Raw genomic sequence first — 10,594 nt, 5'->3', positions numbered from 1 at the left:
TGTCTTTAAATAAATTTTTATTTTAAAAAACTATTCATAGTTTAGAATTCACAAACATGACATCCTGCTGTTTATTCTTAAATCAGTGCCCGTTTACTGTTTGCCTGGCTCTGTGCTACACACTCTAAAGGCGCTATCTTATCCTCACAATCCTATGTTTATGGTTTTTACTCCTCTTTTCAGAAATAGAGGTTTCAAAGTCAAGTTAATAAGTGATGGCTTTGAACCTGTCTGCTTAACCGGGCTATCATGCGTCATTCATTCATTCATTTATTCACTCATCCAATGAATAAAACACATCAATTCAAGGAAGTCCGTGTAAAGCAAAGATTTTTAAACTTTATGGTCCACTTCCTTTGTATCATAATTTATAAAATAATATCTATAATAAAAATATAATAAAAGTATAATAAAAAAGTATAATAAAAATTATGAACAGTCCCTTAATCATTTCTTGTAACTTAAATTGGCCTATAATAAATTCTTTAAATTGTGATGGTTGGAAATGGACACAAAAATTGAAGCTTTTTTATTGTTTACTATTAAATTCAAAAGTGTACGTTATGTGTGTGTGTCTAAGAACAACATAAACATTTTTTCTAACTCTGGAGACTGCGACCTCTAGCTAAAGAGTAGTCTTCTCCACCAACCCCCACTCTCTATTATCCTGTTGTATTTTCTTCTTACTACTTCTCACTACCTGACTTGATATTATCCATGTGTTTGCTCATTTGCATTGCCCCTTGCTTCACTACAATGAAAGTTCTGTTAGGGCACCAGGTTTTTGTCTTTTTTTTTTTTTCCCGTACTTGCTCAGAGCTACTCGGTTCCATTTATGCAGAATCAATGAATGAATAGATGGATGAATGAGTTTCTCTGCCTCTATCTGCTATGTTGGAGCAGAGGACTCCCCCCACCCCCACCATTTTGAGGTTTCTAAGCTGTACCAGGGCTTTCCAGGAGATACCTGATGGGTGACTTTTCCCAACACTACCATGTGGCAGCACCATTCCCCCTACCCCTCACTCTGCTCTGACTTCCTGTGGAACCTGCTGCTGGAGCCCTAAACCCAGGAAGCCATCAGTGCCAGGCAAAGCCCCCATGAGCTGCTGCTGCTTCCTGCACCTACACAGCCCCTCAGGGCCCAAGCGGAGGGCACTGATGTCCACAGCCAGAGGCTGCTTCTTGCATTATGGAAGAATCCTCACCAAAGTCCACCATGTCGTGGAACTGTGCTGTGAGTCTTCTCTGCTGGTGTGGGAATGAGCGCACACACACTCCCACCCACATTGCAGAGACACCTGTTACCTTCCTGTCCCAAAGTTCTGGACCAGAGCTACCTTGTGCTCCTGAATTCTTTCAGGTTCTGGTGAAACCTCCCTTTCTATTTTTATCCCTAGGGCAGGGATTGGGACTAAGGGGAGAGATTATTGTGAGGCGGGGTGGGAGGCTTGACTCGATCAGAAGTCCTGAGTGAGGAAAAATTCATCACAGCTCCACTTCAACACTGAGGCATTAGCTAACGAGCCTCCGGCAGGAGAAATAACTTCCCTGCAGGCCACGTGGTACCTCCTGCAGATTGTCACTTTGTGGAACGGCCCGCTGACCCTCCAGGCCATCGGGATACAATGGACCCCTGAGATGAACTCACTTCAGCCCCGGCTAGGACGGCTGCTAGAAGGAGATAAAGCTTAGCTGCTTCCTTTCTGCTTCATTTTGGACTGCACTCTAGAAAGATACGTAAGAAATGGTATTTCTTATTAGTAATTGCCCACTCCACTCCTTCACTCCCCAACACACACACACACACACACACACACACAGACATTCACAGTGTTCACCACAATATATATTCTCACGGAGTTTTATTTGGCTTCTTGGACAAATAAACCAAGGCAGGTGAGAGCTGGATAAGCCGTGGGGTAGGTCAGCCATGGTGGTAGGATTTGAGTCTCCCGACCTAAGAAAAGGAACATGCAGTGCCTGTTGACAGGCATGACCTTGTTCCATGCATGCTTCTTGCAACTTAAAGCGTATCCAGAAACCTGTTCTAGCTTCCAGCGCAGAGAGTCACAGAGCCTCTGCTAGTAAAGGAGGCTTTGTTCTAAGAAGGCTGGTGCCTCTCGTGGATCTGGGCAGAGGAGAGGGCAGGGGCCTTCTGCCAGAGGCTAGGCCAACCCAAAGAAAGGGAATCGGGGGGCTATACCCCCTATTTATTTAAAGAAAACAAGAAAGAAGGAACCTTCCACCATCACCACCACTGTGACCACTGCTCACTATTTTTTCAGGTTTGTGTACCCATATAATGCTTTTAACCTGAAAAGGCTATTATGTTTTATTTTGAAACAATTTAGTATGTTGAAGAAGATGAAGGAAGGGAAGACAGAACCAGCCTTAGAAATCCTGGAATAGTGACAGGGCCCAACAGGACCAGACCTTTCCTATGGGGAAAAACCATACTCCACGCTTTGTAAAAACATGGTCCTTACTATTAAGGAGGATGGCTATAATATTAGAAAGGAAGAGATGAATGGAAGACTGTCTTGGCTTAGAAAATCTATTTCTTTTTTTTTGTTCAACTGAGTCACTGTGATAAAAGTGGCCTGAGCATCACAAGATTTGCTAACCTTTTGTCATCTCCCCTCCCACTCTGTTCCCGAAAATGTTAGTGGTATTTTTTTTTCTATCAGCCTTTCTCTTGCTTCAAACAGTAGTTTCTCCTCATAGACAAACATTACATCAGTTTATGAATTATCACTGATTTTTTTTTTTTTTTTTTGGCATGTATGTGAGCTGCCCTCTGCTCCCATCTTTGCACTATCCAATTGGAATTCTTAACCAAATGCCTTGGCCCCCTGACTCTCAAGAATATTAGTTTGGGGGTCATGAATTGATCTATTATTGTTCTTATAGTATTGAGTTAGCCTAAGAAGCCCCATTTGCAACATCATTCCCGTGCAGTTTTAATCTCCACTTAGGAAGTATTTAGATTAATTCTGGTGCTCATTCATTATATATTAGTTTGGATTATTTTAAAGTAATTTTGTTTTAACTTTAAAAAACCACCACTAGTAGCTTGGCAGTACCACCACAGAATGTTCTGAGTGAGGAACATTGTTTTCAATAACCCCACTGTGATTTGGGTACAGCCATTCACTCATGAAGTGGGGAATGGCCGTGGAACTTCACCAACGTGCAGTTGTCCTAAAAGGACATCAGGATAAGCCCCTGTTTGTTAAACGAATTCAGGCATAGGTCTATATACAAAATCTAACACATGTCCTGCTTTACCCGCTTGGTTTTCGGAACGCTAAGAGCTAAGGGCCGCTGGCTGCGGTGCCCAGGTCCAGCTTTCTCAGGGCCAGGCCGTTCCAGCCCATTTCCTGTCTCCTCTTCCTTCCCTTCTCACTAATTCATTAGCAGTCATTAAAGTGGAAGCTTAGCTTACAGTTTTCACCTTAGCTTTCTGTTTTCCTCTTCAGCTACCACTTCACAGCTTCCCCAATGCTCACCAATAAGAAACTTTCAGCACGTGTGTCGCAGAACACAGTCCTTAACGTTCATCGATAAATGATTTCTGTGGCCCTGATTTGTGTGAATAATGACTACTAATTTCACTCAGGCTCACCAAACATTTGATCTTGGCAAGGTGACAAGTTGTAGATTTTTTCTTTTATTTCCTGGGATAGCCACTAGGATTTTTTTTTTTAACATCCATTTTCTATGCCAGGAATTCCAAAGTCAAAATATACAGAAGCATCTAGCAGGAAGACAGTCTGAGGTCAAGTGTAACCATCTACTGCAGTACAGGGACCTCTCTCCAGTACCCCCAACACAGGGTCCTTTGGCGGCCAACTGCCACCCCTGTGAGGGGAGAAAACTCCCAATCACCAGGCTGTACACTCTGGTTGCTGGGTTGTTAGATGCTTTGTGTGAGCTGAGGCCAGGATCTTAAGCTCTCTGTTTCTTCATATGAAATGGTGACTGTAATAATAGCAGTTATTTCCTCATAGAATTGTTGAGTGTGTTAAATCAATTAACACACATAAAACCTGTGGACAGTGCCTGGCAAGAGCTAGTGCACGATCACTGCTTGTGGGTAATGCTGCCTCTGTAGGTGGAACCCTGGAGTAGCAGAGAGAGGAGGGGTGAGAGTCAGTCTGACTGGTGAGAGCTCAGACTCTGCCAGTACCTAGTTCTGTGAACATGCTTAATATTTTCTGAGCTTGGATTTCCTTCTGTGTAACGTGGATAAGGAGTCCCTGGCATGTACTTGATGTAGCAGGCAGTCAGTCAAATGCCAAGTGCTTTAAAGGGTTAGCGAGAATTCATGTAAGTTGCCTGATACAGGGTAGACATACATTAAACAATCATGATTCGTCACATTTCCTGCTTAGTTGAAGAGGCCAAAAAAGAAGCTTCCGTTTGCTTTGCCTTAGGAGACAGTATAGCACTGTGCTTGTCACATTAGTGCCTAATAGATACTGGAGTATTTTGCTCAAAGGAGTAAATAAAGGAGAAGAAAGATGAAATTGAAGAGTAATTCAGGTTTGGAGCTTCTAAGAACCAAAGAAAGGACGTGAAAGATTTTTGCAAACCTAGAAATGAAAAACCTGTTACATTAACCTATTAGAATGTATAAGATTCTCTGATGTGTATAAGCTCAGAGTTTCTAGTAATATTTCTCTTCAATGATAGCAAAGCTACACTGGTTCATGCGAGCCAAAAGAAAAGGCAGATTAGAATACTTTTAAGGAAATTCAGGCTTTTTTCCTTTCAAGTATTACAGTAACCCCCCTTTCTGGAGAATCCAGCTGAAAGAGTCTTTGTTAGGTGTCTTTTCTGCAGGTAAAGGAGATCCTAGCTGGTGCAACCAACCTCTTCCCCACCATCAACTCCAGACACCCCAGACCAACAAGTCATGACCTCCAGAATCCTCAAATATAATGCTGTGATCCCTGACTCACCACCTCTAAAAGGAGCCAGTTCCTGGCAAAGATGCCCCCGTGACATTAATTGTTCTCTTTACCTTGAATGATCTTTGATTGTAGATTAAAGAGATGGTGACTAAGGGCAGCTTTTACATTGCCTGTTTTAATGAATAAACGGGAATTATTTTTAATTAGTGCTTCAGTTGTCTGTGTAAACGATGCCCTCTGATTTGCTTAAGGGCCTTTTGAAAAACGTTCATTTCCCTAATTTTGTTAAGCATGGCTTGTTTGCAATGCTATTTTTGTTCTCTGTGAGAAATCTTTTAAGTAGAGATCATTTCCAGCCTTTGTGGACTAATCCAATTTTAGTGGAGATCATCTTGACAAGAACATTTACCATATTTAGAATACCTTGCCGGGCAGTGGGTTTGCCTAGTCCAAGGGGAGTCTACCAGTGCAGAACAAGAAGGCACTTTCATGTAAGTCAGAGCTGCCTCCATCTCCCAACCCTCTGCTCTCCTCAAAGACACGTGAGTGCGCCCCCCAATTTCCATGGCTGCAGGGGTAGGGAGTGCAGATCCGCGGTAAACCTTGCCAGACCACCTTGAGCAGGGCTATACTATAGGCCCTTGGTCTGATAAGATGTTACCCAGGTGACAGCACGCTTTCAATGACAAGATGAAGCCACAGTTTGGCATTTTGGGATCAATAGGTGTGAGTTAGTTATAGGACATAATCAGATCACTTGTCTTAGCCCCAATATCATATTCAAAATGTTTTCTCTCCTAAATTCTTGAAATTGCTCCCTGAGAAGTAACTTTTGATTCCAAAAGTCCGGTGTTGCCTATTAATAGATATATTTTTAGGATGTTTTTAAATATAACACTTGGGTATTTCCCCCAGTTTCTTTTTTTAAAAAATCACCCTAGAATCAGTTTTCACCCACTAAAAGCCTTTTCGAGTTTTCTTTTTTTAGTCTATATTCCAGAATAGTAGCTTCAGAGTTGCCAACTGAAAAAGGACCTGTGTGTTGTGTATGCTGCTGGAAGCTATTTTCAAGCACAAACTAAATAGTTTTAAAATACTAGTACATGGAGTATCTCAGGTGGTTTTGTGTCTAGCAGGAAAAACCACTTGGCCTCAGTGCTCTAAAATCTGTCAGGTCTTCTGATCAGGAGCAGTAATTATCTTGAGAACCGAAAGGAAAAAAAATTACATTTGTCTTAGTAATTTCCAAGAAGGTAAATAAATGGTCCTTTTAGCAAAAGGGTGTTAGGCTGTTCACTGCCAACTTTAAACCGCAGTGATCGAGTAATAGCTCTCCCTGAACTGTAAGAATGCTCCCATCAACGTGGATAAACTCCATAGGAACTAGCCCACATTTCTGTCCATACCATTTGTCCATCAGCAAGTGTTCATTGGGTTCCTTTTGCCTAGCACTGCTCTAGCAGCTGCATAAAATATCGGAACAATTCATTTACTCCATAAGGGGGAGTGATGTGCTGGAGTTAATAGATAATTGTTATTCATTCAAAAAAATTTAAACATCCACTACTAGAATTATTTTGTGTAGAGCTTGGCACAAGTCTAGAATAAATAATGTTTTAGACCACAATCGAAAGTTCAGAGAAGGCTATCTATCTATACATATGCTTAATTCCTAATTGTGTGGCCTTTGGGGGTGGTTCTGCATGCTCTTTGCCTTTTATGTGTTTAATTAACTACATCACATTTTCTATTTTAGACCTGAGCTCATGTGGCCAAAATTGTATCAGTTCAGCACAAGCACTGCTGTGCTTGCTAACCTTCCTAATCCTTTGTATTTCCTGCATCATGATTTATTTAACAAGTATTTAGCTCATCTAGCTTAACTGTGGAGCCAAGGTAGTTAGAACTAAGATTTCCTGATTTCTAGTGTTTTGGTTCCACTAATTTGATCTTGTGCTTCCTTTAGCTCACAGATTCCATTAACTACCCCAAGACACAAGTCTTTACACCATGCGTAATGCCCTAGAGACATTTCCACCTTCTTTTGGTTTAACACCTACATCTCATTATCTTTTAATTGAGTTCTTGGACATACAAATGGAAAAGAAAATAATGGGTGATTAATGCTTCTGCCATGAATAAGAGCTAACTGTACATATAAAGAATATAACTTATTTTAAAATTTCTTCTGCAGTGAAATATTGTGTTGGTTAACAGTTACCAGGCTGAGGTTAAACAGACTTTAATTAGAAATTACAAGCCCATAGCACTACTGCATGCAAATCTAAGAACACCAAATGGACGCAAACCCTAAGCTTGTTCAGCAGCACCCCCTAGCATATATAATTTTAGGCTGTCAGTCTAGGAGCAAATTCTAGTTCTCATGTCCTATCTAAAAAGTATATGTCTTTTATACACGTCTAGTTACATTGGCGCATTCTTCACATTATTCCTGAATTGAATGTCTGAAGGTAACTATAAACAGAGGGTAGTGTAATCTAGTAGAATAATTTCTTGTGCAAATATTTTCAAAATGATTTTACTTTAACTGTGGCTGTCTTCTAGTCATTGTCTCTGCTTTGGTTGGCTGATGTAGAGAGATTTTTGTTTTCTTTTAGAGTCAGTCATCTAGGAAAGAGGAAAAGCATAGCTGGGGGAGGTTCCTGAAGCAGATCGTGGAAATCCACAAGGTAGACGTAGTATGTTTAATTGCCTTTGGTAAGTGTTAAGAACACAGCCTCTGGAGCCAGGCTCTCTGAGTTTTGTGATCTTGGGCAGGCTACTTAACCGCTCCATGACTTAGTTTCCTCCTGTATAAAATGGGTTAATAGTAATAGTACCTGTCTCAGGGAGCTACCACAGTTAATGCAAACACTTTGGAAACCTAGCTCCTAATGAGTGCTCAGTCATTGTTATCATTATTTCACCATGAATGCTTGGATGTGGTCATGATCTACAGTTTGGGCCCTGACATCAGAAAGACCTGAGTTCAAACCCTCTGAGAGTCCTTGGGCAAGTTGCTGAAACTCAATTCATCACCTCTAAGTGGGCATGATAATAACAACTACTTCATAGAGTTGTCAAATTAGACAACGTATGCAAGGTGCCTACGTTAGACTAGGTAGGACAGGTGGATCATAGCTGTTACCCATTATTTCCTTCTGAAACACTGATAAAGCAACAGTTAAAGAACTCTACAGAATAGCAATAATCCTCTATGACTAAGAACAGGAAAGAATCTCAACATTCTGTAAGATGGAAAGCAGAGAGTGGAAACTGACTTAGCAAACCCAAGAAAGCCAGTTACACTGTAGAATGAATGAAAGGCTCAGGAATTGCTAGCAGAGGTATCTCTGGAAATGGAGGGGAAAGTGGGGCTGAAAACAAGAGGATTCATTGAAAGTCAGTGTAAAAAGCAGACTCCCAGGTCCCCTTCTACATTCCTTCCAGCCGGGCACTATTGAGGGCTAGGATGCCAAAATGAAATCAGGGCTTTTAAGTGAAAGTCTGCATTCTGAATGCCAAGGTCCTTGGTTGTCTTCCCCTATCTGGCTCCCAGGGTGCTGGCAAGGAGGTTTAGACTCTCCAAGATGAGATGAGATGCGCCTTCTCTGGGATCCCTACCAGCCCAAGTAAATAGATCCAAGGACGCTGCCCTTGGAGGTTATTGAGCTAAAAAGCCCTGTCATATCCCTGAAGCCCACAGTCCACATGCCCAGCCTGTGTACACGGGGCTTCCAGTCGGCGGACTAGCGTCCCACGCTTCACTGGGACGGAGAGTCAGGGATCCCAGACCACAGTCCCCCGCGGGTGCATCGTAGTGGGGTGTACATGAGGCAGATCATTTGCTCGTACCATTCAGGCCTCTTAGGTATGTTTGTTTAGGTTTTAGGATCCATTCATTGCTTCAATCCTAGCATGTTCCAAGCGTACCCCTGGATTTGTCCTCGGGTATACCTCATACCTAGCTAGCACTCAGTGACTGTCAGCTGGCATCGTTACACATTCAGCCATCACAGGACAGAGCAAGTCACCTTCCACTTGCTTCACCTACTTCCAGAATTAGAAGATATGATTTGAACATTCACATGCTTTTATAACTCTGCCACTTGTGGAAGTTCCACAGCAGAGAGGAAGAAACCCTGGATTAAAGGACAGGTTTTTAATTCTGCCACTAATAGTATGACCTTCACGAAATCCTCTGATCTCTCTAGACCATGGTTACCACCAATGTAAAGGGGACAGATTAGACCACCTTTAGACACGGCTTCCTTGCTCCCAAATACCCCACAGTATCAGGCCAAAAAGTGTTTCAGAACAAGTCTTTGAGGCTGACCTGGTTACTTTTCAGAAGTGTACATGCATACTACTATAATTATAAAAAAATGTATCTGTAGTAATAAATAACTTTAAATCATGAAGATAAAAAGTAATAAAAAATGATCCAATATCTACCATGTTCCAGATGCTTGCATTATCATATTTAATCTCATTTCATGGGACACTAATGCTTTATGAAAGACATTCTGTTACCCCATTTTGCAGAGAAAGTAACTGAGGCTCTAAGAATTTTTACGTACAAAATTTACAGACAGTACGTGGCACAGTCTGGATTTTGAAGTTATGGCCACATCTAGAGACCCAGTTCTCCAAACCTCACCATGCACCTCTTTTCTGAACTCTGTTTCGTGCTTCCCCAGTAAGATCATTACACTCATTCTAGTTCCCTCTCAACTGCTGTCAGTTTTTAGTCTGGCTTTATTGCCTTTCCCTGGAAAGTTATATGTTTCCCCCTAAAGTTGACTGGCATTGGAATCATAAACAAATCAAGACCTACAGGCCTTTCACAAAGTTAGTTTGCTCTCGGGGCTTCCCTGGTGGCGCAGTGGTTGAGAGTCCGCCTGCCGATGCAGAGGACACGGGTTTGTGCCCCGGTCTGGGAAGATCCCACATGCCGCCGAGCGCCTAGGCCCGTGAGCCATGGCCGCTGAGCCTGCGCGTCCGGAGCCTGGGCTCCGCAACGGGAGAGGCCACAGCAGTGAGAGGCCGCGTACCGCAAAAAAAAGAAAACAAAAAAAAAAAGTTAGTTTGCTCTGAGTTCTCAAAGTCCAAGGGCATTTAAAATATTCTGCCTGTGTGTGGGACTTCCCTGGTGGTCCAGTGGTTAAGACTCCTCACTTCCACTGCAGGGGGCGCAGATTCAATCCCTGGTCATCGGGGAACTAAGATCCCACAAGCTGCACTGTGTGGCCGAAGAAAAAAATGTTCTGCATGTGTGAAATAACACAATGTTAAAATTTCTGCATAGCTGAACTTCTATAGGATGTGTAGTTTCTCCCAGTGCGGCCAAACTGGCAGATTCATTGTTTTTCAGTGGATTATGTGGCATACCAGTTGCCCTTTGAGATTGCAGACTATATAAACGTACAAGGAAATATTTTAACAGATCTTGGTACATAAATCTGTTTTCTGTTTAATGTTGATTTTGAAGTGTATAAAAATAAGGAGAGAACATAAAATAGATTTGATGAAGCAAACAGGAAAATCTTTTAAAGAAGTTTGGGGGCGGCTGGAGGTGAGAACTCCCTCCAAACTTGGCTGTGCATTTTTTTCAATTGGGTAAAAGATACTTAAAGTTAGCTATTTTAACTATTTTTAAGTGGACAGTTCAGTGG

At 42.0% G+C, this 10,594-nt stretch overlaps 1 protein-coding gene across 10 annotated transcripts in view; it reads left to right on the top strand.

The window, feature by feature from the left end:
- CUNH1orf21 (chromosome unknown C1orf21 homolog) overlaps positions 1-10,594 on the top strand; it is a 255,177-nt gene that overhangs the window by 161,639 nt on the left and 82,944 nt on the right. Inside the window, exon 4 of one of the 10 annotated variants that reach the window (XM_027083042.1) lies at positions 4,834-5,122. The exons of the other annotated variants lie outside the window; for them this stretch is intronic. Coding sequence (XP_026938843.1) covers positions 4,834-4,947 — 114 coding nt within the window. The 3' untranslated portion in view covers positions 4,948-5,122. Of the gene's footprint in view, positions 1-4,833; positions 5,123-10,594 lie in introns of those variants that run through there. 10 annotated transcript variants of the gene reach the window in all.

This window comes from Aethalodelphis obliquidens, unplaced genomic scaffold (genome assembly GCF_003676395.1).
Source record: "Aethalodelphis obliquidens isolate GAN/ISIS:26980383/991018 unplaced genomic scaffold, ASM367639v1 scaffold48, whole genome shotgun sequence".
Classification (NCBI taxonomy): Eukaryota; Metazoa; Chordata; class Mammalia; order Artiodactyla; family Delphinidae; genus Aethalodelphis; species Aethalodelphis obliquidens.
The sequence above is the reverse complement of the archived record's forward strand: the minus strand, read 5'-3'. Positions and strand labels throughout refer to the sequence as shown.